Below are 26,425 nucleotides of genomic sequence, written 5' to 3' on the forward strand. Positions count from 1 at the left end.
TAATTCTTATGGGACACCCCCCGCCACCCCCCGCCAAGAGACAGTTTGTAAGAAGGGATAGCTGGGCTCTGAACGTCTCTCACCATTCTTAGCTTTATTAGATGATGTCTTTCACGTATTCAGTATCTAAACTTCCCTTGAAAATTGTCCCTAATGTGAAATACCACAAAGAACTCAAAACTTCAGATGAGAAAATGTGACTGTTGTCTTTCTGTGGGTATATTTCACTTGCACAGGAACTTAAACCCAAATTGTGTGGATGCTTGCTCTTACTCCACTAGATAAAGGTGAAAGTCAAAAGTGTTAGTCACTCAGTCATGCCCAACTCTTTGCAACCCCACAGATCCGCCAGGTTCCTCTGTCCATGGAATTCTCCAGGCAAGAATACTGGAGTAGGTAGCCATTCCCTTCTCCAGAGGATCTTCTCAGCCCAGGGATGGAAACCAGGTCTCCTGCACTGCAGGCAGGTTCTTTGCCTTCTGAGCCGCCAGGGAAGCCCTAGATAATGGTAGACATGAACTACTCCTGGGGCGAACTGGGCTTCCCAGGTAGCTCAATGGTAAAGAATCTGCCTCCCAGGGCAGGAGACGCCAAAGACGTGGGTTCAATCCCTGGGTTGGGAAGATGTCCTGGATTAGGAAATGGCAACCCATTCCAGTATTCTCATCTGGAAAATTCCATGCACAGAGGAGCCTGGTGGGCTACAGTCCACGGGGTCGCAAAAAGTTGGACAGGAACTGAACAGACCACAACAGCTGGGACAACTAAGCTACTTACATAGTCCAGAAATGACCTTTACCTAATCTTACACGTTCAACAGTTAGAAGATTTAAAAAAGAAAAAAAGCATGAGGCAGGTAGGCAGCACTGTTTATAGGAACGAGTACTCCTGCTTTGAGTGTGCAACCCTGGAAAGCCACTTTCTCATCAGGACCTGAGTTTCCTTATCTATAAATAGTAGGGGGTTGTATTAACTAACTTCTCTGAAGTCTAGATATTGAAAACTCTCTTTTTACATATGTAAAATTATCAGCATCCGTTTCATGCAGGCAATGCCCATTTTAAACAGCAACATATGAGGGGGTTATGCTCATCAACACTTCCACTTCAGCTACATATTTTTTATTTCACACATAATAAAGCTCCTCATTTGTAACTGGGCTCTTCTCATCCCCGCAGATCACAACTCATTATGGCCCATTATTCTTCCTCTTCATTATTTATTAAATTAATTAGGTGCTCAGTACAACTACATTTTTAACTCATTCACCCAAAATAAAGGCACATGAAATAAGGTTGACTAAACAACCCGATACTAAAACAATACATAACAGGCAGTTTCATCTCAATCATTCCATTCAGTTCAGAAATCTTCAGGGTTTAAAATTTGCCAGACACTGATTGGGCTTCGTGCATGGGAGTCAAGGCCTTGCTAAGACCCTTGCCCTGAAGGAGCTTCCAGGCTACTGAGGACGCCAATAGCTACTCAACAGCAGCTAAGAGTCAGGTGTAGGCAGGATATTCTTCAATATCCCACCTGTTTTCAAGGTTTCTGCAGAAGTAAAGGGCAAGGTTTTGGTGAAGAGTACTTAGGCTTATAAATAAAAACAAATAAAAATGGAAAATAAATGCAAATTCTAAAAGATTTATACTTTTTACCTTTTAAAGGTAAAAAGGCTCACTTAAAAAAAAAAGGCTCACTTCCTACCAAAACATTACAGTCTCCTTTCCATTTTTAAGGGCATAATTATTCTTTTTCAATGTCCAGGAGTATCAAGAGAAGGCAAAAAACACGGCAAACTTTATTTTAGCCAGGCATCTTATGAGACAATTTCCCATGTCTGTCGGACAAAGTAAATGGTCGGATGATGGTTTTATGAATTTACGGTCTCTTGGGAAGCCCTCCTCAAAGAGGTTAGTTATTAATTCAACCTAGAGGAAGTTCTCTATTTTGAGTAGTTCTTTTTTTTTTTTTTTTTTTGAGTAGTTCTTAACTTTTTAAGACAATGGGATCATTTAAAATCTTGACAATTGTTACCAACTTTCTCCTCAGAAAAATTCATAGGCAGCATGCAATTTCAGGAACTAATACACAGACCATAAGTTAACCGAGCCTGTTCGTCCTGTTCATTATTTGTATTAATGACCTGTATGATGGCATATTAACAACTGATTGGTGAGTCAGGCACACTGGAATGAAACTAAGATGTCTGCTAACATTCATCTTTGAGTCTAGATCCCTAGGGTTCAAAAAGAGCTCCATATGTTGGACGGTACAGTGCAGTCAGCAAGAGGACATTTTGTGTGTGTGTGTGTGTGTGTGTGTGTGTTCATTAAAAAAAAAAAAATCAACTACGTACAAGATGGAAGAGACCATCTGGGCAGCAGTGGTTGTTAACATACCTGAATGACGAAAAAAATTCCATCAACTCTGTGATGTTCCTGAGGTGAAATGGAGACCAAGGAGAGATGTTAATCAGAGGCAGATTTCAACTAAATAAAAGAAAGCATTTTCAAACAATGTGCATTAAGACGGAAGAGGCTGCCCAGTGAGTAAGGGAGCTCTTCTATCTGGGGAGGGGCAGGTTAGAGCAGTGCAAGAAGACAGAACTAGGTTCTAATCTCAGTTTTGCCTTAAGCTAGACACATGAGCTCAGGCAAGTCGCCTTATGTTTATATAACTTAGTTTCCTCATCTGTAAACCGGAATTTATAAAACCTACACAAAGTCAACTGAGACAGTGAGAAAGTATCTACTACACTATGTTGCAGATATTGGGTTTTCAACATGAGTGCCTGAAACCTTCTTCCCCACTCCCCCTCTCTCTTGCTTTTCTCTGGAAGTATTTAAGCAGAGGCTCTTGGGGGCATCAGACAGGAGTTTCTTACAGAGGAAGGCCATTAGACGTGATGGCCTCTAATATCCTTTTAAGTCTAGGGTTTGGTTAGCAAAACTGTTCTTAGGTGATATCTTTTCTACATTATGTGTATCATGTTGAAAATAATTTACTTTTGTCCTTCTCCCTTCCTTGAGCAGCCACCTGAAAAACAGAATGAATGCTCCTATTTTTCTTCTTAGGTATTATATGCTTGCTGGCTCATTCCACTTTATTTCAAAGAATTTTCCATAAGCTCTTAAATGCTTCCATATGACACCATATTCTGCAGGTAACCTGAGTTCATACCATTCCCCAAACACGAGTCCCTATAAAACATTCCAGGATCTCTTTGTGTGCTCTGAATAGAATTTGTTAGGCTGCCAAATCATTCGGTCTTCTCCAGATAGCCTTGTCGTCCCTAACTTGGGTTATCAAATTCTTTTATCAGCATATTTTAATCAAAGCCTTTCAAAACAGTCTGAGGGTTAGGAAACACCATAAGGTCTAAGAGAAAAAGGCAAGAGGGTAAAATAGAACTACCAAGGGGTACAGAAGCAAAGGGTTATTCTGACTTTGCTTTAGGATACAACCTCGGCGAAAGCTACTGTCATCTTAGGAGAGGAAAAAAAAAATGCCAGCTCAAATGTCACATGTGAATACATTATTGGCATTCATAAACAACAACAAAAAAGGAGGTATTCTAGTTTTCTTCCTAACCCGTGACTTTACAGAAGATCGTTCATCAGCGTAGTTTAAAAGGAGGAAATCTTCTCTTCTGTCAAGATATCGTCATCCACCACTCAAAAAAAAATGTAAAAATCAAATAAAAATTTTTCAGGAGGAAGAAAAGTCCCAGGCTCCACGCCTTCTAAGGCGGCAGAGATTCACTCCTTTCGTGGTGAGAAGCAGAAATGGTGGGCGCGATCCAGAGTCACAGCTGCTTTGGAAGCCGCGGGGCTCTGCTGTCATTTCAGAAGCCTCGCTGCACACACACATCTGAACACGGCCACCTGGATTCCCTCCTCCCGTGGAGGGAGGCCAGGTTACAGCGGTTCCATCCGTGCGGCTCTCTGCAAGGAAGGAGGAAGGCCCCTACGAGAGAGCTTGCCACCCTCCACGCAAGGTGCTTTGTCAAAAAGGGTGATAACTAAAATGAGAGAGAGAGGAAAATAAACAAAAACTGGCTGCCTCCTCCCATCCAGCCCCAATTTTATAACTAAAGAAAAATCATTGTTTCTTTCATTATTCCTCTCTTCCAACTATGACAATCAACACTCTTCAGCAAGTAACTCATCAGTGGAAAGCTATTCAAAGAATTTTACATTGATAACGCTATACACGAGGAACTGGAGAGAACTTTGTTGATAATTTGTTCTGAACCTCTCACCATTCAGATACCTGGAATGTCTGCTCCTCGCCTGGTCAAAATAGAAAAGCCCTGTGAAGGATTCGTAATACACATCTGCTTGTGTGTTCTGGACAGAATAAATCTCCCCTTCCTCCCATTTATACAACACTCACTCCATTGTTCGGTTGTAAGGTCTGTCTCCACTGCAAGACCTAAAGCCTCTTGAGTGAGACCCAGGCTTATTCCTCTTTGGATCCATAATGCCTCGCAGAATGGCTGGCTCAGAGAAAATTCTCACAGTTGCCCCAATAAACGGTTGCTGAATTAAGTGGGATCAAAGGACACTGAAGGTCAAGAAGCTAAAATGACTGGCCAAGGATCACACAGCCAGAACAAGAACTAAATCCCCCAGTGGGGCTCGGTCTCCTCTTCCACATGGACTCTCTCGTGCTAAAAGAAAAGTGCCAGGAATGGCTTAGGATTTTATTGTCTCTCGAAGCCCAACGGTCCTTCTTTCAACACTGAAGCAACTCTTCTTCCAGTAAGGCACTCAGATTCAACAAAAAGGAATCTGTTTTGCCTAGTATTAAATAATTTGATAAAAAGCTGGTAAAACAGAAAAGGTTTTGCACATGCAAATCTGCCCTTGCACCCAATTTCAATTCTCTTATTTTCCTGATCTATATTCCTGCTCTCCAGATGGACCATCAGCTTTATACCAATGCCAGCAACAGCTTGCGTATTGTTTGTTTAAAACAAAGATGATGGATTAAATATCATATGCAATGTGAGGAAAGAGGTTAAGGCTAATATTCCTGTTCTGAAATATATCATAAACCCAGTCCATGTAGCTTTTTTCCCCAGTGGACTCATATAAATAAAAATTTAATTTTATTTTTCAGACCCATAAGAGGAAGCACGCATTCATGTAGAATATGGAGCCTTTCCATCGCTCCAGATTTATTCTTGTTCTAAGGCATCATTACCCTCCAAATTATACAGACTTATGTCATTTCATTGAAACACTCATTCAGCCATCACATGCCCAGATCCAACAGTAACACTTTTGTTGTAAAATTATGCCAAAATGAGCAAACTTGAAATTCTTTCACCTATATTTGAGTACTCTGCAAAATGTCTTTAATCATCGCAAATAAATTCCAACCAAAAAAAAAAAAATCTACAGTTCCAATGCAAAATATATAAATCAAAGAAATCACAGCAGAAGTCTCTTTTTGTACCCTACACATTATTAGACGAAGCGCCCTACAAAGTGGCCATAGTTGCCAATAGGGTGGACTGTGTATCAAAACCAGCCCTACTACGTAGGTTTCCTGCCGCAACTATAGATTCTGTCCTGCATGTTTATATGTAATTTCCATTAGAAAAATGATTTAAGGGGGAAAAAAACACTTTTTGAAGCCAGGAAGAAAGAACTGTGCAAAGATAAGTCTATCAAGGGATTCTGATGATAGGATATCATTTAAGTAGATTATCATCAACAAAAGAATACTGATTAGGCTCTAGGAAGTCTCAAGAGGACTATCTCTAGAAAAAGAAATCAAAGGTGAAACTCCACTACCTCCACTACTCTCCCGGATACAAGGATGGGTGTGTACTATACAGAAACAAGGAGCCCACCAGAATAGTCACAAACGCACGGTCTAATCTCAAATACAGTGCAGGCAACAGTTTCTTGACCAAAAGTTTTATTACCCTGCCATTTCTGTCACCCGGTCAGCTTGAAACTTTATTTAAGGCTGGAATTTGGCCCTCCCGAGTTGCACCATGAAGAGAAAATATTTAAAGAAAGGTGTTTTGCAATTCCCATGTTTGGAATGAGTGATCAAATCTGTAGTGCTACCAACGCTTTCTAGATGCCAGTTCAATGACATCCATTTTATATGTCAGGACAGAATAGCAGGCAGATTGTATGTCTAATGAGACACTCCGAAATGCTATACCAACTTGGGGATGCATGTGGGGTAGTCTAAAACTGTAAAATATGACCCTTCCAGCAACGTGACTGCCAAAAGCACAATTAATCCAGTCTTATTGCACTATAACTCTCTCTGTTGTACAATACTGGATTGCCATTTTCTCTTGTATGTTTGCACATGTGAGAATATTAGTGGACTAACAGGCATACACAAGCATTCAGACAAATAAAGCAAGCAATAATACAGAATGTTCCCATTAGCAATATAAAAAAATAGCCACAAATACATCACGGTAAACAAGTGTAGACATTAATAAATTTAACTTTTAAATGTGGAAATGTCCCATTCACAAGTCCAGAATGTAAGTGCTATCTAGGACCCTGAAGCTTAAATTTGGGTTAAATGAAACTTCAGGTCCCTTACGGCTGTAACATTCTATGATTCGTTGAGTCTATTTGTATTTGTTCACTTGAATTTCTTCTTGTCAGGGAAGGTAGCTTTAACCTCCCTTTAGAATATCTTTCCACCTACACATCTTCCTACTGCAATAACACAAGTTGAGCTGAATGCACAGTTATGTAACTTTAAGATCAAAAGAAAATAGAAAAGAGAGTCCTACCCTAGCCCCACACGCTATCACCACCAAGACCCAGCACAGGGAACATTTAATTTTACCAATATATTAAAGGCTGCACTAAAATATTTCCCAACAGGTTAGGTTAAAAATTCTCCGTACTTTGGATTTATGGCTGGGGGCGGGGCGTAGGGGTGGGGAGGTGGGGAGGGGGAATCACACCATTGAAAGTTACCTGAATAATGATATCTACTGATCTGACTGCTATCCTTCCTTCACAATGCTATTTAAGAACAGCAAAAAGAGTCTTTTATTGTACACATCTACTTATAGAGTGCAAATTCTTTGTCTCATAAAGCGAACTCTATTTGTATTGAATATATATTCACTATTTCCTGCTAATGGGGTAAAAACTGATTCCAGATGAGTAGAAAAATGCCTTAGTTTTCACAGAAAATTCATTCCAGGGGGGGAAAAAATGTTTAAAAGTTTTTAATAAATCTATCACTTTGTAGACTGGTTTCTAGTTTCTGCATCTATATTTCACTCCTCAGGTTTGTTTTTTTTTTTTTTTTAGGAGGGTCAGTTTGCAGTAACTCAGTATATGTTTACATTCTGCGCATAAGGTTGCTGATCTCCATCCAGAATCCAAGAGAGCTTTTATGTTGTCTTGCCCCAAAGAGAACACCTTTTTAGAAGAACAATAAATACAGCATGGAATATCACCTGAAAAACAAGAGTTCAAAAAGCCCCAGGAGGAGCAGAGTTAAAGACGATCATTTAATCAACCTTAACTCACACTAGAATATTTAGCGATTGCATCATTCCCAGTACACAAGTCACACGCTGTCCTCAGTGCACTGCATTGAGTAACAGACAATGCAACGTTTTAAATTTGATTTCCTAATGTCCTGGAGGTCAATGTGAGACCTTGCAATTTGTTAATATAGTTATCGTAAATTTATTCGAGATTTTTAAAACTGGACCTGTACTACAGCTAATAGATACTATTCACAAAATAAATCACGAGGCCCTCATAAGATATTACAAAATGCAAAGCACTGCCATGTTCAAGTTTTAAATCTGATCGGGGCAGCTACAAACTTAGAAGTATCTTCTGCCCTAGAACTTTCTATTGACTACTGACTATTGAAATTGACTATTAATTTCTGATGTTTATATTTTCCTAAAACTTTGAACCAGCTATGGTGTTTAAAAGGGAGTTTGTGCAAGAGCCACCTTTCAGCTTGAAATGGACTCAACTGCAGATTGTTAGTAACTTTAAACACCCAAACGTTACACAGCCTCATGGGTGTTATCTTGATCACTTTTAAAGACATTTTCAATAATGTCCTTTGAGATGGGACCAGAAATGACTTTATTACTTTCCCAAAGGCTTCGCTCACAAGCTTATCACTCTGATGGCAGCTGTGTTACTGAAACCTGTCACTGTCACGGCAGATGTGACGTAAGTGGACATGAGAGCAACACCGTTAAAAACGACCGGAGTCTGCCTGGAATGCCCAACCCTGTGTAGCAACAAATGTTGATTTCCATTCTAACAATATTTCCAAACAATCCTTAAATCTGGCAGACAGAAAGAATACTAATCACCTAGATAAATGTGTTTCTTCTACACTCTGGAGAAACGCCATAAGAATATATCACGTTTAGGAAGCTTATGTGAGTGAAGCACTGTCCCACTTGGCATAACTTACTGAATTTCATATTACTTTATTAGGAGGTTGGTGAAGACACTGGGTAAAACTCTACAATTAAGTTAATTCAGTCCTGTCCTCTCATAATTACGAATACTACGGGGCCCAAACCAAACCTATGGCCAAGTTTACACCACCTGATAGAGGCCAAAGAAACATGGTTTGATCTATATGAACCAAAAAATAAAAGTGAAGGGGGAAATCCCTTTTCCTTGGCCTTGATTATCCAAATATGCTATCTCTAAAGATCAGGCTCCCTTTGAGATGTGAGTATACCCTACCAAGCCTCTAGACATGCAGATTTTCTCCTTCAAATGTGTATTAAACACGTGTATTTAAAACAATACCAAAGTTAGCAAATTCACAGACAAAGTGAGCAGAGACAAAGTTGTTAAAATTCAAAGGCATTAAGTACAAGTATCTACTTACCAGCTATAAATGTGCTACATGTGTACTAGTTTCTTTTGAAATTATATATAATCTCATAATATACATTTCTTCCCCAACAATGAGGCAAGCAAATATTATGATGAATATGTATTTCCATAATAAAGATTTTCAGTTACAATAAATGGCTCAAAACTTCAACCCTAAAGATTGAATTTTTTCCCTTTTCAGAGTTGTAGTCTGAATAGATGCAAAAATTTAACAAGAAATATCACAAGAGTTATTTCAGCCAAATTATTTAATGAGCACCCATGCAATCTATGCCAAATAAAAAAGAAGAACACAGTGCGACGCCAGCTTCTCTGATTAATGCATCCTAAGCTTACATTTCCATACAGTTTCTTTTAATTAAAGACAAACAGAAATTTCCTCTCACTAAACACTTTTAGGTTCAAGTTTACTTTCTAGAGCTATTTCTAAAAGTGTATATCATTTGTTTTGCTGAGTAACTGAATTACTTCATATGATAAAGCCATTAATTGTGTAGACCTGGTAACAAAGGAAGAACACTTGGCCCAAGAACAGAGGTTGGAGGGTTTACTAGTGGTGTGGACTTTAGGAGTTGGGTAAGCAAGATTTTGCAAGTGTCACTAGGGAGAAAAATATATAAATAAGAGCAAAATCACCAAATTATATGCATAAATATTTAAGATTTCATGGGAAAAGTTACCAAAGAAAAAGTTTGTGTACAATATTCCTTTCAGCTAGAGATAATAATTTATCCAAAAATTAGCCTGAATAACTTTCTGATTATATTATAAGAGGAAAAGACTTACAAGATTTTTCTCATTCTGGACATTTTTTAAAAGGGAATCCTGAGCTATCTGCCAGATGAAAGTGATTTTCCTCTTATCTGAATGTCTGTAGCAATTATTTCCTCTACTGCTGTTTGGTGCTTACCCTCTGGTGCTTATAACACGTCGCAGCACCGCGGCACAGTCAGGTCAGACAGACCCGGATTCAAATGCCACCTCCACCACCACTAACTTGCTCTGTAATCTCACAGCAAGCTACTCTTCCTCTCCCAAGGAATTTAGTTCTCTCTCTCTAGATCACTCTCCCCCAACACACCACTATCAACGATGGACTTCCTGTCTTCAGTCCTTGGGACACGGACACACACACACATACATACACACACACACACACACACTCTCTCTCTCTCTCCCTCTCCTTGGGACACACACACACACACACACACACTCTCTCTCTCTCTCTCCTTGGGACACACACACACACACTCTCTCTCTCTCCCTCTCCTTGGGACACACACACACACACACACACTCTCTCCCTCTCCTTGGGACACACACACACACTCTCTCTCTCTCTCTCTCTCCCTCTCCTTGGGACACATGCACACACACACACACACACTCTCTCTCTCTCTCTCTCTCTCCCATCCGCACCCAGTTCTCTGCACATACGTAATCATCTCTCTACTTGGATGCTCAGGTGTCCATGGTCTGATTCTCCACATCTCCATCTAAAGAAGGCCTTTCATTTATTCTCTATCACCATGTGTTCCCTTTAGAGATTTACCACATTTAGAAATTAGTTATGTGTTTACCCACCTCCCTGATCTTTAAACCCCATGAAAGCAGGGCTCTACCCGCCTTGTCCACTGGAGCATTCCCAGTACCTAGCACAGTGGCTGGTACATAGTGGACAGCCAACAGTAAGTTAGCTGGATAAATCGACTATCTAAAACAATACTGACTGAAAACATCATTACATATAGATTTATTTCCTCTACTCAGATTCCCAGAAGTGATATTACTGATTCTGAAATTTCTTTCCCTTTCTTTAACCAAGGCAACTTTTATAGTCTGTGGCCCAAGGGACAGTCTCTTAGGGACTGGCTATACTTTTATCATAAGATGAAAGGCAATGTGAGACAAGGGCTATGCCATATGCATTTAAGCTCAGAGCCTTATACACAGTGGGCACTCAATAAATATATCTCAGAGCTTTAATAACTAAATGATAAATGTCAGTCTGTCAAGATAATGAATTATTTGTTGCTGTTGTTCAGTCACTAAGTCATGTCCGACTCTGTGACCCCATGGACTGTAGCCCACCAGGCTTCACTGTCCATGGGATTTCCCAGGCAAGAATACTGGAGTGGGTTGCCATTTCCTCCTCCAGGGGATCTTCCCAACCCAGGGATCGAACTGGGGTCTCCTGCATTGCAGGCAGATTCTTTACCAGCTGAGCTACCAGGGAAGCCCAACGAATTATTAAGCAACTCTTATTAGTGAAGAATATTATGACCTCCAAAACAATCAAGTTATGGTTAACAAAAAATATTAAGTGAAAGGAAAACAAAAAAAACTGTATATATAATATATACATAAATATATATATATATTATATATTATATAACATCAAAACTATGCCTACCAATAAAAAATTATCCCTATTTTTTCTGTTCTTAACATCACTGCAGACTTGACAACAAAGGATTAGGATGGAGAAAGGCTTGCTCCTAAATGTAAGACCTTAAATTTTTAGGAGGAAAAGAAATGGTATTAGGGAGACCAAGTGAATCCGGTATCCCAACCCAATAATTACAAGCATTCTTTTCTCTGGGGCTCATTCGTCCATCACTACGGAGGGATTTATATCCATAACCTCCATTAACATTAATGGAAGGTAGCCACACAATTCACCAGAAGTCCACTAGAGAATCAGGCCTGTAAGAGAAAACATTTTTATTTATTAAAATTTACAAAGAATTCCTAATATAATGCAAATAGTGGTGCCTCTGTGAACAATTTAACTCTGCTATAATCACAGAAAATCCAGTTCCTAAAGCTACATGCCTCTAACGTCTACCACCCCCTCCACTTTCAACAAAAGACTGTCTTTTGCTACTCTATCGTGAGGCCGATAACAAATAGTATTTTTAAAGTATTTCTTGTCAATAAAAAAAAAAAGCACAATTTAAAATGGAATGTTCTAACAAAACACACTCATACATGCAGGAAATAAGGAATTTACAAGCCAACACAGGTCATTATTTAATTTTTAATTAGGTTTCACCTAACAATGGAAAACTAAGTCTTCCCTCATCCATTTAACAAAATGCTCGTTTAGAATGCTCCATGGCTTACAAAGCTTCCGAACAGATGTCTAAAATGAGAATTCAAGACTCAGGAAAATATGAAATTCACTTTACTCAGTTCTCAAGCGATCTGATAAACAAACAGCCTCACCCACTGCAGTCATGGCTGATAATTTATTTCCAGAGTCTGATGACTATATGGCAATTCACTTTGCTGATGAAACATTCTTTATTTGGGTGGGATGCACACAGATACCAACTTACCGAATGTCATTCCCACAAGATAATAGACCATAGAGAAGATGCATGCCAGGCAGTACTGCATCAAAAAACCACTTTTCACCTATCAGAAGATGCCTTAACAACCGACACTGTTTATCAAATTCACAAACCTCATTCCTGTTAGGCAAAGTTCCAAAGTTGACTTTGTTTCTTCATTAAAGCCATCTAAACTTTCTAGTACCCATGTTTTCTGCATATTTGCAGACATTAAAACTCCTTAACTTTGCAAATATTTTATAGCTACACTTGTAATGGTAGATATGTCCTGTGAACTTATTTAAATTAACTCAGGGGTCTCGCTTTCACTGTATACAAGGCTTCCTCAAATCCATAACACAATTCTACTGATACGTGTGAATTCCACAACATTATTTTGGGATCTCTAACTTCAGCCTTGCGTGCATACCACTGACCTCTGTTATAACTGAGCAGCCTTGGAAGCAGAGGAAACTGGCATCACACTCTTAGGAGAGAAAAAAGGAAAAGACAAGGAGATATGGCAGATATTCCTCAGGTCACCCTCGGAGGGAAGGGAAAGAACAGGGAGATCTATGGTTTTCACCATCAAAATATCCACACTTTAGCTACAGGACTGTGAAGTTTCAAATAAACACTTGAACCAAACTCTTAGCTATGCCAAGGGATAATACATTCAAGGAACCACATGTGGACCTTCTCTCTCTTTGAGGCAGAGGCAACTGGACAAACTTTTTCCACCCATCAAGGAAGAAGTCGGTGAGCTCCTCGTGAGTGAGGTGAGCAGCCTCGCTCCACAGTTGGCCTGCTAAATGACTGAGGAGTGAGGCATCACGGTGCACCCCAGGCTCCATTTCAACCACCTGCCATTTCTGGAACACACGCCCTAGGCTCCCAGCCCCATGCTCTGTCCCTTCATTTCCCCTGCCAGTCTGCAAGGCCCTCCGTTAACACCACCTCCCTCACAGAAATCATCCTCATTCTCCTCAACTAAGAATCAATATAAGCACACCTCGTTTCATGGCTCTTTGCCTTATTATGCTTCACAGATCTTGCATGTTTTACAAGCTGAAGGCCTGTGGCCACCCTGGTTGTTAAAAGATGGTTAGCATTTTTTTTTTTTTTTTTTAGCAGGAAAGGATTTTTAAATTAAGACAGGTACACTGCTTTCTAAGACATAATGCTTCTGCACATTTAATAGACTATAGTGCAAACATAACTTCTATATGTACTGGGAACCAAAAAACTCACGAGACCTGCTTCATTGTGACATGCGCTTTATTTTGGGAGCCTGAGACTGAAGTTGCCATATCCCCAAGGTGTGGCTGCACTGTCCTCTCTCGGGCCACATGGGTCCTTCGTGGTCTACATTTAACAGAGCACTCGACGCGTCTTGCCTTTTCCCCTACCAATATCTGAGCGTCTGGAAGGAAAGAACATTTCCCCACTTTCACTATTTTTCTGCTATCAACATATACCATGTTACCTTATTTCTAGTAAATGATTAATAAGTTATTTGCTGAATACTTAAGATGAGTACTTCTACCAAGGCCAATGCATCCTATCCTCCTACTGGGATATAATACTCTATTTTCTCCTGATTCTATTAAAATGCCCAAAACGTGGTGTCTGGAGTCAAATATCTTCTACTCTCTTGAAGGCACTCTCAGATTACGTACTAAGAACAAGGTAAATATAGAAAAGTGACGAGAAGAATGATAAAAGTCACCATGTACACACCATGTCCAACCTTATCAAAGATAAGCCTTTAAAAGATAAGAAGAAAAGTCCAGAACATTCTCCTGAGTAACTCTGACATGCCCTCAACTTCCAAGAAAAATCAAATATTGACAATGAAACGATTTGGCCATACTCAAAAGAAACAAACTGTGTTCTTTAAAAACCAACTTAAAAACAACAGATGGAAAAATAATCTGGAGATCATTTTCCTTTGAAAGGAGAATGGAAATAATGTTCATTTTCCCATATTGATCTTTTTAAACATATAGAGTGAATTAATCAATATTAAATAGAAAAAGAAATGTAAAATTTTATTATATCAAAACATACTTTTTTAAGTTTTAAGTGCCATCCAGAATCAGAAATCATTTATTTTTTTCCAAAGCACCCTTGCTTTTTTCATTTGTTTAGTTCATTATATTACTCAGGGAGTAGGAAATAAGAGCCATTATGATTTATAATTTTGTGTAGGGACAACTAAACTGTCCCTAACTCACTCCATCCTTTTTTTCAAGGCTCCCTGCGTTGAGAATCACGAATAATCTTGGCGAAACACTTCTTAAAACATGTCCCTGTTCAAAACCTCTGCAAGATTTCCTAATGCTTAAATCTCTAATTGGGCACTCACTGCCCTCCCCAAGACGAACCCCATTCCAACTGAATGTGTCCACTCATTTGACCTGGAACAAACCTTGCCTATTCCTGCTCCTGCACTTGCATGCATGCCTTTCCCTGGCTCTCCAGGTCTTCTCTCTAACTAATTCCTATCATCATCCCTCTTTATCAGCTCATTTCCCAACCGTCCTTCCACTAGTCAAACCCACTAGTCAAATTCAGTTGCATATAATAGCCTTCTAGACCATCTCATTTCTTCATGAATTGTCTTCTACATTTCTACACAACATGTTCTCATTTGGTGTTTATTTATTTACATATCCACAAGAATACATGTTTCATACCAGCAAGGACTACGTTGTACATATATAAGATTATATCCCTCACCAAATCCAGCACAATGGCTCACATGCTGTTGACACTCAAAACATATTTGCAAATTAAGTATTTCTAAGACATTAATTTATAAACTTTACCTTGTAAGATCAAGTTAAAGAATATACTTAAAGTAAGACTTAATGACTGAATTAAGATAAACTATGTATTATAAACAAGTACTTTAAGACATACAATTTTAAAGTGAAACTATCATTCTAATCTTATGCCTGATCTCGTCATGTTTTTAGGGCTAATACAGCATTGGAAATACTGACTAAGCAGCCTAATTTCAATTGCTCAACGCAAAATTACTATAAAAATTAACAACAAAAATCCTAAACCTTGCTGGTGACATTTTATTTCCATATATGCACAATACAATTAATGTAAACTCAATGGTAACAATTGCATACTAAATAAATGAATGTTACACCTACAAACAAGAGTACAGAAGAGTTTCGCAGGTTGATCTGAAAACTCCACCAATCCACTATATGCAAAAATGTCCCTGATTTTAAATGAGTCATAGAAAAGAAGACAGTTTACTGTACTAAGTCATCCCCTAGGAAACTAACTGCATTTGGGTGGCCATTAAAAAATAAGTTTTCAGACTAGAGTTGTGAGCTATCACACATGTAGAAGACCTGGGTAAAAACCACCTTTAACATACCCTTAATCTACAACAATAAAAAGGCAAATACACGACACTGAAAACACCTGGACAATATGAACAAGACCAGCCAAGACTTAAAAATTTTAACTGACCATGTAAAATCTACAAAGATGCTTAATAAATTCTATACACACACATACACACGTGTTCATCATACATCCAGTGAGTCATGTAATTCTACACTACTACATATAAATGATATTGTACCTTGATTTTAATCTCCTGTTAATCTCTTTACTATCTTGTTATCACTTTGGGATATGATTTAGGAACCAGAGTGTACTGGGTTTTGTTTTTAATTTTCAAAGCATACTAAAAGTGAAATATTCTAAAAAGGATACAGAAAATATTCTTAAACAAATACAAAGCATTTATTTTTTAAATGGCATAACTCAACATACTAAAGACATACCCAAGCTGCCAGTTTTTAGAGCATGGCTTTTTTATAAAAAAAAATCTATTTTGGACAAATAGGATTAAGCTTCTTAGACAATTCTTTGTTGTTTTGACTTCAACAATTTATGCAAATGAGATGTTAATTAGTGTAATTGTAACTTAAATTATGCTTGTGTAAACCTCTCCATTGGTAGAAAAGTGTGGGAATCTACACAACTGGTATTTAAAGTAGCTGTACTAACTCCCTTCTGAAAGCCCAGCATAGCAAGATCACTTTCATGTCTTTACAATTTGTTTTTATGAGGTGATAACATTTTTACAAATACCATCATTTTTGGTTTTTTATATTGTAAGTGACAGTCTGACATTTTACAACTGGCTTATTGAAAACAAGAATTGAGCACTCTAGCAGTAACGGACATTAACTGCTGAATAGAGATTCAGATGCTAATGAGGTGAGAGGGGCTCCAGAAAGTTTTGATAAATGCTACACACACTCTAACTAGCTGTGAATGTGGGTTGACAAAGAACATCTACACCAGGGTTCAATAAAATGTAACCCTTTAAATTAATCATACTGGCAGTATTTAATAGAATGCACAACAATCTCCTTTTCTGTTGGCCATAAAACTGGAGAAACGCAAAGTCTTCACAAATGAATGCTCCCACATTTCCCACTCCACACTGCTACTTTCATTTGAACGTCTACAGCTGTTTCAAAAGTACTTACTGTAAATAGCAAAGTATAAGCAGATTTCAGAGTCTGACTCTTTCACAACAGAGGATATCATTTTTTTTTCCTGCATTTTTACGCCTGGATTGAAACAAAACTCCCAAGAAAAAAACATGGAAAATTCGAGTGCCTGGTACAGAACCCAGCACATAGCAGGTTCTCAATAAATGGCATTTCTTGTTGTAGGGAATATCTGGCATCTTATTAAAAGAAAAACAGTCTGCTCATACAGGAAAAAAAAAATCAAGAGAATTCTGGAAATAAGGCCTTCTGGCTTCAAATTCACTAACTTAAGGTAGGCCTTTGTTCTTCAGGGACTTTGGGGAAACTCATTTTATAGTTTTGTGAAGAATTTACACAAAAGAAAAATTAAAATTTCCTACAGAGTAAAACTATAATGAGACTTATTATCACAAATGTCAGAGAACCTCAACTTATTTAATTTTTTGATGTTCACACTAATCAAACTCTTCTACTGATTGCAAACTTCTAGAATTCAACAGACTACAGTTCAAGAGATCACCCTTATATTTCTTAAGCAAATGGAGAACATTAACATGTTATTTCTCCTTAAAGTGACAATCCCTAATATCCTTTCTGGTTTTTGCCAATTTTAATCTTGGCAGGAAGTGGAAATCTGCGCACTCAGCAACACTGCAATCTTGCTGGCTGTCAAAATTATGTGTCAGCCAATGCCGGAGTGGTATTCTTGTCATTTCACCACGGTAAGAAACTCACCAGTCTGACATATAAAGCCTCTAAAAGTAGTGATTTATGCCAAAATGTAGATACATTTACCCGCCACCTAAATTTCATTTATAATTCCCACAATTACTATAACTTCCTCTAAATAAAAGTCTCAAATATAGCTCTAATTAATTTTATAAATCAAGGATACTTAAAAAAATCCAAGGAATGACTATGAGTGAAATAGGTTTAGATCAAAAGACAACTAAATTTTTTAAAACATACCCGTGTCTATATTAACACATTAAACTTGTTAGTATGCTTGCCTGAGGATACTGCATACTTTTTAAAAGTTATTTTCTCCCAAATAGTCTCCATGTGAACCACATATTTCCAAGTCAACAAACTAATCGTTTCTCAATAGACTGCATAAAAATGATACCTTTACCCTTCAGCGAGCACTGGTTACTTTGACTTTTTAAGAGTAAAAACTCTCTCACTTAAAAAAAAAGAAAAAGTGAACAAGTAGAGAAATGTCTGCTATGGTTTAGAAATGGCCATTTAGCCAAATTGCATACCTGTGCTGTGTCAGCGTCCTGGCAGAGCCATCTCATTCCACTGGTCTAATGGATGGCAATTGAATTTAATTAACAAAACTCCTTTGACTTCGTTTCATACTGTGCTGAATGTAATGGAATCCTCCTTCTACCCCCTCTCTCTCTTTCTCCCTCGCTTTCTCTCTCCCTCTTTCTTTTGCATTCAACTAAAAATGTCCTTAACTGCCATCTACTTTAAGAATATTAAAGGCTATACATTATACTTAAAAGATGTAATATCGTCATCTCCTTCCCCATGACTTCAATTTAGTTACTGAATTATATAACATAAAATAATTAAAAAGATACTTTGATAGTGATACACAGTATAGATTCAATTACCACAATGTATCCATTAAAGGTACTTTTATAGTATGAATAAAATGCAAATCCTCTTTATGGATCAATACCAGAACATAATTCTATTCTTCCTCTTAAAAAAAGGAAGTTAACTATTACAAATCATCCTCAAGTGAAAATGGAAAAAACATATTTCTTTGAAAGTTTTCTATTAATCTCAATATATTAAGAATGTTACTTTCTCTATTACACTCATTTTTAAACAGTAGGCCTAAATTCCAGCAATATTTGGTAATCAGTAAACAGAAAACCTGTTTACCACTCCTTCTCATATTTCTCACATTTATTTAAATTCCTGCCACTAAATTCAGAGAGACATTGCTATTAATTAAACAATCTTTCCTAAATAAAATCAAGAACACACCAAAAAAAAAAAAAAAAAAAACATGCGCCTAAGGGATTCTGAGTAAATATTACTACTCTGCCTAACTTTTGCCTGGCTGGGCACTCTGAGACAAGTTCCTATGATTGATTATTGTGGTATCTCTGAATCTTTGACTTTGAACCATAACCTTTTTTGCGAACAATGACAGTTGGGACTTACCATTTGCCATCTGTAGAGATGAAGGGGGGAAAAGGACTTTACATACATTAATCAACCAATTAAGAGCAGACTTAAACAAAACACTAAAGCATAATAAACCCCTGACTGCTTAATAGCCTTCTACTTTTAATAGTTGTCTTCCTGCAGTCTGCTCACAAGATTAGGAGTAATCTGTTCAAGTCTTAACAAAAATTGCATGAGGAAATGGGGGTGGAGGGGGGGGTAAACCCACCCAAATCAGGCATTTCAAATTGTGAAAAATGATACTTAAAGATTCTACAGTTCAAATTAAACACTTAAGAAGCTGATCCACATACCACAGTAACAAAGAATCTCAAGTCAACATAAAATTTAGTCCTTGTCTTTACTGAAATATCTAGAATGATTCATATACACACTCTAGCCTATCATTGTGAAATATTAGATGATCACAATTTTCAAAACACCACTCACCTAATAATTTTTACTACTTCATTTGGCATGAAGTAATTTGCCCAGAGAATTTGAGGTTTCGATTTTTGGTAATATAGAGCAAATCTAGTATGAAAAATTAGGGTAAAATTAATAAAACTAGGTAAGGTTTTGCTTGACCTTTCTCTAATTAAAATGTGATCAGCAAATGTCATATTTAAACAGTAAGGCATTAACTCAGTCTCATTCATGGATAAAAAATAAACAGGAAATCAAGGAAAAAGTCAAGAATGCCCACCCTCACAGGTTAATTCAACAACAAACTGGAGGTACTAGCCAGGGTAGTCAAGTGGGCCTTAGGAAGCATCACTACGAACAAAGCTAGTGGAGGTGATGGAATTCCAGTTGAGCTATTTCAAATCCTAAAAGATGATGCTGTGAAAGTACTGCACTAAATATGCCAGCAAATTTGGAAAACTCAGCAGTGGCCACAGGACTGGAAAAGGTCAGTTTTCATTCCAATCCCAAAGAAAGGCAATGCCAAAGAATACTCAAACTACCGCACAATTGCACCCATCTCATACGTTAGTAAAGTAATGCTCAAAATTCTCCACGCCAGGCTTCAGTAATATGTGAACCATGAACTTGCAGATGTTCAAGCTGGTTTTAGAAAAGGCAGAGGAACCAGAGATCAAATTGCCAACATCCACTGGATCACTGAAAAAGCAAGAGAGTTCCAGAAAAACATCTATTTCTGCTTTACTGACTATGCCAAAGCCTTTGACTGTGTGTATCACAACTAATTGTGGGAAATTCTGAAAGAGATGGGAATACAGATGACACCACCCTTATGGCAGAAAATGAAGAACTAAAGAGCCTCTTGATGAAAGTGAAAGAGGAGAGTAAAAAAGTTGGCTTAAAGCTCAACATTCAGAAAACAAAGATCATGGCATCCGGTCCCATCACTTCATGGCAAATAGATGGGGAAACAGTGGAAACAGTGGCTGACTTTATTTTTGGGGGCTCCAAAATCACTGCAGATGGTGACTGTAGCCATGAAATTAAAAGACGTTTACTCCTTGGAAGGAAGTGAAGTGAAGTGAAGTCACTCAGTCATGTCTGACTCTTTGTGACCCCATGGACTGTAGCCTACCAGGCTCCTCCATCTTTGGGATTTTCCAGGCAAGAGTACTAGAGTGGGTTGCCATTTCCTCCTCCTTGGAAGGAAAGTTATGACAAACCTAAGCAGAGACATTACTTTGTCAACAAAGGTCTGTCTAGTCAAGGCTATAGTTTTTCCAGTAGTCATGTATGGATGTGAGAGTTGGACTATAAAGAAAGCTGAGCGCTGAAGAATTGATGCTTTTGAACTGTGGTGTTGGAGAAGACTCTTGAGAGTCCCTTGGACTGCAAGGAGATCCAACCAGTCCATTCTAAAGATCAGTCCTGGATGTTCATTCAAAGGACTGATGTTGAACCTGAAACTCCAATACTTTGGCCACCTGATGCGAAGAGCTAACTCAATGGAAAAGATCCTGATGCCGGGAAAGATTGAGGGCAGGAGGAGAAGGGGACGACAGAGGATGAAATGGCTGGATGGCATCACTGACTCAATGGACATGAGTTTGAGTGAACTCTGGGAGTTGGTGATGGACAGGGAGGCCTGGCGTGCTGCGGTTCATGGGGTCACAAAGAGTCGGACACGACTGAGCAACTGAACTGGAACTGGAACTGCAGCCAGGGTAGTAAGAAGGTTAAGGAAAATAAAAACATAGCATTTGAACAGCAGAAATGAAAATGTATGATTATATACACAGTAAACACAAATTTACAGACAAATTTCTGGCTGAAAAATATGTAAATACAGCTACACAAAAGATCATTATTCAAACATAAACTGTATTTCTATACTGGAAACACAGAAATATATTTTTCAAAACACAATTTACAAAATCCACTTTGCAAAAAAAAATCAAGACCTGGGTGAAAAATAATACAATTTACTGAAGATAAGATGTAAAGAAATGGAGAGACATACCATGTTCATAGATGTAGTAAGGCTGACAGTAAAGGATGTCAATTTGCCTCAAATTCATCTGTAGATCTAATACATTTCTAAACAAAATCCCAATAGGATTTTTCATGAAACTTGACAAGATGATTTTAAAATATATATGAAACAGAGAGGCGAAGAATAATTAAAAACACTCCTTAAAATAAAGTGTAAAGGGTTTGCCTTATCAGATAGCAAAACTAACTTACAAAGGCTTAGTAACTTACAGCATGGTTTTGATACAGAGTAGACAAGCTGATCTGGCTTCCCTGGTGCCTCAGTGGTAAAGAATCCACTTGCAATGTAGGAGATGCAGGAGATGCCAATTCAATCACTGTGTCAGGAAGATCCCCTGGAGGAGGGTCTGGCAACCCACTCCAGTATTCTTGCCTGAAGAATCCCAAGGACAGAGGAGCCTGGCAGGCTACAGTCCATAGGGTCACAGAGTCGGACACAACTGAAGCAACCGAGCACAACACACACACACACACACACACACACACACACACACACACACACACATACATACACACACACACACACACACACACACCCCAACAAGCTGATCACTGTAACAGAACAGTGAGTCTAAATACAGACCCACACAAATATGAAAACTTAATAAATAACAGAACACTGAAGATCATATACAAATAGAGAAACTATTTAATAAATGATATAATGAAAACTATTATTCAGAGAAAAAGATGAAATTAGATCCCTACCTCATACTATACACCAAAAATACATTCCAAGTGGAATACAAAATTAAATGTGAGACGAATATTTAAAGATGTATGACAAATACAAGGTATCTCTAAACTCAAAGGATATCTTAAGACACAAAAGGACTAACTGTAAAACAAAGGATTAATAATATATATATATTAAAATTAAGAATTTTTGGTCATCAAAGATACCTTAAAGAAAATCAAGGACAAGCCACAACTATGAAAAGATATTTGCAAACATAAAACACAAAGGGAGAGAAATAAGAATGTGTGAAGAACTTCTACAAATTAAAAAAAAAAGATAAGCAACAGAAAAAAATGAGTAAAAGTCATGAGGGTTTATGTCACAGAAAAGGAAAGATAGTGGTTCATAAGTATACAAAAAAGGTACTTAATCTCATTAGCAATCAAATTAGAAATGCAAAATAAGACCACACTGAAATATCATTTTATAACCACCAGAATGGCAAAAAGCAAAAATTTGACAATGACAACTGTTGGGTTCCCCTGGTAAAGAATCTGCCTGCAATGCAGGAGACCTGGGTTCAATCCCTCGGTTGGGAAGACCCCCTGGAAAAGAGAATGGCTACCCAGTCCAGTAGTCTGACCTGGAGAATTCCACGGACTGTATACTCCATGCGGTCGCAAAGAGTCAGATGCGACTGAATGACTTTCACTTTCACTTCACTTTTCAAGTGCTGGAAAGCATAAATATAAACAGAATCTTTTAAACACTGCTACTGTGTAACTTCTATGCAGAGTACCTCATGCAAAATGCTAGGTTGGATGACTCAGCTGGAATCAAGATTGCCAGTAGAAATACCAACAGCCTCAGATATCAGGTTGTTGATATCTGAATGTGTTTCTAATTTGATACCACTGTAATGGCAGAAAGTGAAGAGGAACTAAAGAGCCTCTTGAAGGTGAAAGAGGACAGTGAAAACACTGGCTTAAAACTCAACATTCAAATAACTAAGATCATGGCATCCAGTTCCATCACTTTGTGGCAAATAGATGGGGGAAAAGTGGAAACAGTTACAGATTTTATTTTCCTGGCTCCAAAATCACTGCAGTTGGTGACCATGGCCACGAAATTAAAAGACACTTGTTCCTTGGGAGAAAAGCTGTGACAAACCTAGACAGCATATTAAAAAGCAGAGACATCACTTTGCTGACAAAGATCGGTATATTCAAAGCTATGGTTTTTCCAGTAGTCATGTATGGATGTGAGAGTTGGACTGTAAAGAAGGCTAAGCGCTGAAGAATAGATGCTTTTGAATTGTGGTGCTGGAGAAGACTCTTGAGAGTCCCTTGGACTGCAAGGAGATCAAACCAGTCAATTCTAAAGGAAATCAGTCCTGAATATTCACTGCAAGGACTGATGCTGAAGCTGAAGCTCCAGTACTTTGGCCACCGGATGCAAAGAGTTGACTCATTGGAAAAGACTCTGACTCTGGGAAAGATTGAGGGCAGGAGGAAAAGGGGGTGACAGAGGATGAGATAGTTGGATGGCATCACCAACTCAATGGACATGAGTTTACACAAACTCCGGGAGATAGTGAAGGACAGAGAAGCCTGGCATGCTGCAGTACATGGGGTCACAAACAGATGGATACAATCTAGGGACTGAACAACAATTATCAGTGAGAGTGTATATAGGTACAACTACTTAATAAAATAATATTATCTTTATAAAAAATGCAATACTTACATGCTCTACGATTCAACAATTCTACTTCTAGGTCTATACCCTAAAGAAGCTCTTACACACACTGTCCAGAAAACATGCTACTGTTAATAACAAGAAGAATAAAGAATAACAAGGCAAATAAAGGACAGAAATGGCACGGACCTAACAGAAGCAGAAAATATTAAGAAGAGGTGGCAAGAATACACAGAAGAACTATACAGAAAAGATTTTCATGACCCAGATGACCATGATGGTGTGATCACTCACCTAGAGCCAGACATCCTGGAATGTGAAGTCAAGTGGGCCTTAGAAAGCATCACATGAACAAAGCTAGTGGAGGTGATGGAATTCCAGTTCAGCTATTTCAAACCCTAAAAGATGATGCTGTGAAAGTGCTGCACTCAATATGCCAGCAAATTTGGAAAACTCAGCAGTGGCCACAGGACTGGAAAAGGTCAGTTTTCATTGCAATCCCAAAGAAAGGCAATGCCAAAGAATGTTCAAACTACACACAATTGCACTTATCTCACAAACTAGCAAAGTAATGCTCAAAATTCTCCAAGCCAGGCTTCAAAAGTACATGAACCGTGAACTTCCAGATGTTCAAGCTGGTTTTAGAAAGGCAGAGGAACCAGAGATCAAATTGCCACTATCCACTGGATCAGCAAAAAAGCATGAAAGTTCAAGAAAAACATCTACTTCTGCTTTATTGACTACACCAAAGGCTTTGACTGTGTGTATCACAACAAACTGTGGAAAATTCTTCAAGAGATGGGAATACCAGACCCTCCTGACCTGCCTCATGAGAAATGTGTATGCAGATCAAGAAGGAACAGTTAGAACTGGACATGGAACAATAGACTGGTTCCAAATCAGGAAAGGAGTATGTCAAGGCTGCATACTGTCACCCTGCTTATTTAACTTATATGCAGAGCACACCATGCGAAATGCCAGGCTGAATGAAGCACAAGCTGGAATCAAGATTGCCAGGAGAAATATCAATAACCTCAGCTATGCAGATGACACCACCCTTATGGCAGAAAGCAAAGAGGAACTAAAGAGCCTCTGATGAAAGTAAAAGAGGAGAATGAAACAGCTGGCTTAAAACTCAACATTCAGAAAACTAAGATCATGTTATCCGGTCCCATCACTTCATAGCAAATAGATGGGGAAACAATGACAGACTTTATTTTCCTGGGCTTCAAAACCACTTCAGATAGTGACTGCAACCATGAAATGAAAAGACACTTGCTCCTTGGAAGAAAATCGATGACCAACCTAGACAGCATATTAAAAAGTAGAAACATTACTTTGCCAACAAAGGTCTGTCTAGTTAAAGCTATGGTGTTTCCAGTAGTCATACATGGATATGAGAGTTGGAATATAAAGAAAACTGAGCGCAGAAGAATTGATGCTTTTGGTTTTTGTTTTTTTAATTTAATTAATTTTAATTTATTTATTTTACTTTACAATATTGTATTGGTTTTGCCATACATTGACTTGAATCTGCCATGAGTGTACATGAGTTCCCTGCCCTGAACCCCCTCCCACCCATCCCTCTGGGTCATCCCAGTGCACCAGCCCCGAGCACACTGTATCATGCATCAAACCTGGAGAATTGATGCTTTTGAACTGTGGTGTTGGAGAAGGCTCCTGAGAATCTGTTGGACTGCAAGGAGATCTAACCAGTCCATCCTAAAGGAAATCAGTCCTGAATATTCATTGGAAGGACTGATGCTGAAGCTGAAACTCCAATACTTTGGCCACCTGATGCGAAGAACTGACTCACTGGAAAAGACCCTAATGCCGGGAAAGATCGAAGGCGCGAGGAGAAGGGGACGACAGAGGATGAGATGGCTGGATGGCATCACCGACTCAATGGACACGAGTTTGAGTAAGCTCCGGGAGTTGATGGTGGACAGGGAGGCCTGGTGTGCTGCAGTCCATGGGGTCTCAAAGAGTTGGACATGACTGAGCAACTGAAGTGAATAACAAGAAACTGGCAAGATCACATCGCTCCATTACACAGTGGCATGTTATACAAGAAAAAGAAGAAGAAATCATAGTACAGTTGACCTCGGAACAACACAGGGATAGAGGCACTGACCCCCACACAGCTGAAAATCTGTATAAAACTTGAAAGTCAGCCCTCCATGTCCACAGTTCCACATCTTGGGTTCAACCCCCTTGGATCATGTAGTACTGAAATACTTATTTATTTTTTAAAAATCGCATATAAGTGGCCCTGCTGCTGCTGCTGCGTCGCTTCAGTCATGTCCGAGTCTGTGCAACCCCATAGACAGCAGCCCACCAGGGTCCCCTATCCCTGGGATTCTCAAGGCAAGAACACTGGAGTGGGTTGCCATTTCCTTATCCAATGCATGAAAGTGAAAAGTGAAAGGGAAGTCGTGTCCGACTCTTCGCAATCCCATGGACTGCAGCTGTAAGTGGCCCTGGTATGGGTCAAACCCGTGTTGTTCAAGGATCAACTCTCTATACACATCACCCTTTAACAACAGGACATTAGAAACATTATATTAGAAACATAATGTTGAGTGAAAATGCAATTTCCAGAAGCACCAATGTATG

General features: G+C 38.6%; 1 protein-coding gene across 10 annotated transcripts in view; it reads right to left on the bottom strand.

Moving 5' to 3' along the window:
- Window positions 1-26,425, bottom strand: part of NFIA (nuclear factor I A) — a 427,392-nt gene that overhangs the window by 349,969 nt on the left and 50,998 nt on the right. The window contains exon 3 of one of the 10 annotated variants that reach the window (XM_059884868.1): window positions 1,959-25,342. The exons of the other annotated variants lie outside the window; for them this stretch is intronic. Within the exon in view, the coding sequence (XP_059740851.1) occupies window positions 25,293-25,342 (50 nt within the window). The 3' untranslated portion in view covers window positions 1,959-25,292. Of the gene's footprint in view, window positions 1-1,958; window positions 25,343-26,425 lie in introns of those variants that run through there. 10 annotated transcript variants of the gene reach the window in all.

The sequence above is a fragment of the Bos taurus genome, chromosome 3 (genome assembly GCF_002263795.3).
Source record: "Bos taurus isolate L1 Dominette 01449 registration number 42190680 breed Hereford chromosome 3, ARS-UCD2.0, whole genome shotgun sequence".
Classification (NCBI taxonomy): Eukaryota; Metazoa; Chordata; class Mammalia; order Artiodactyla; family Bovidae; genus Bos; species Bos taurus.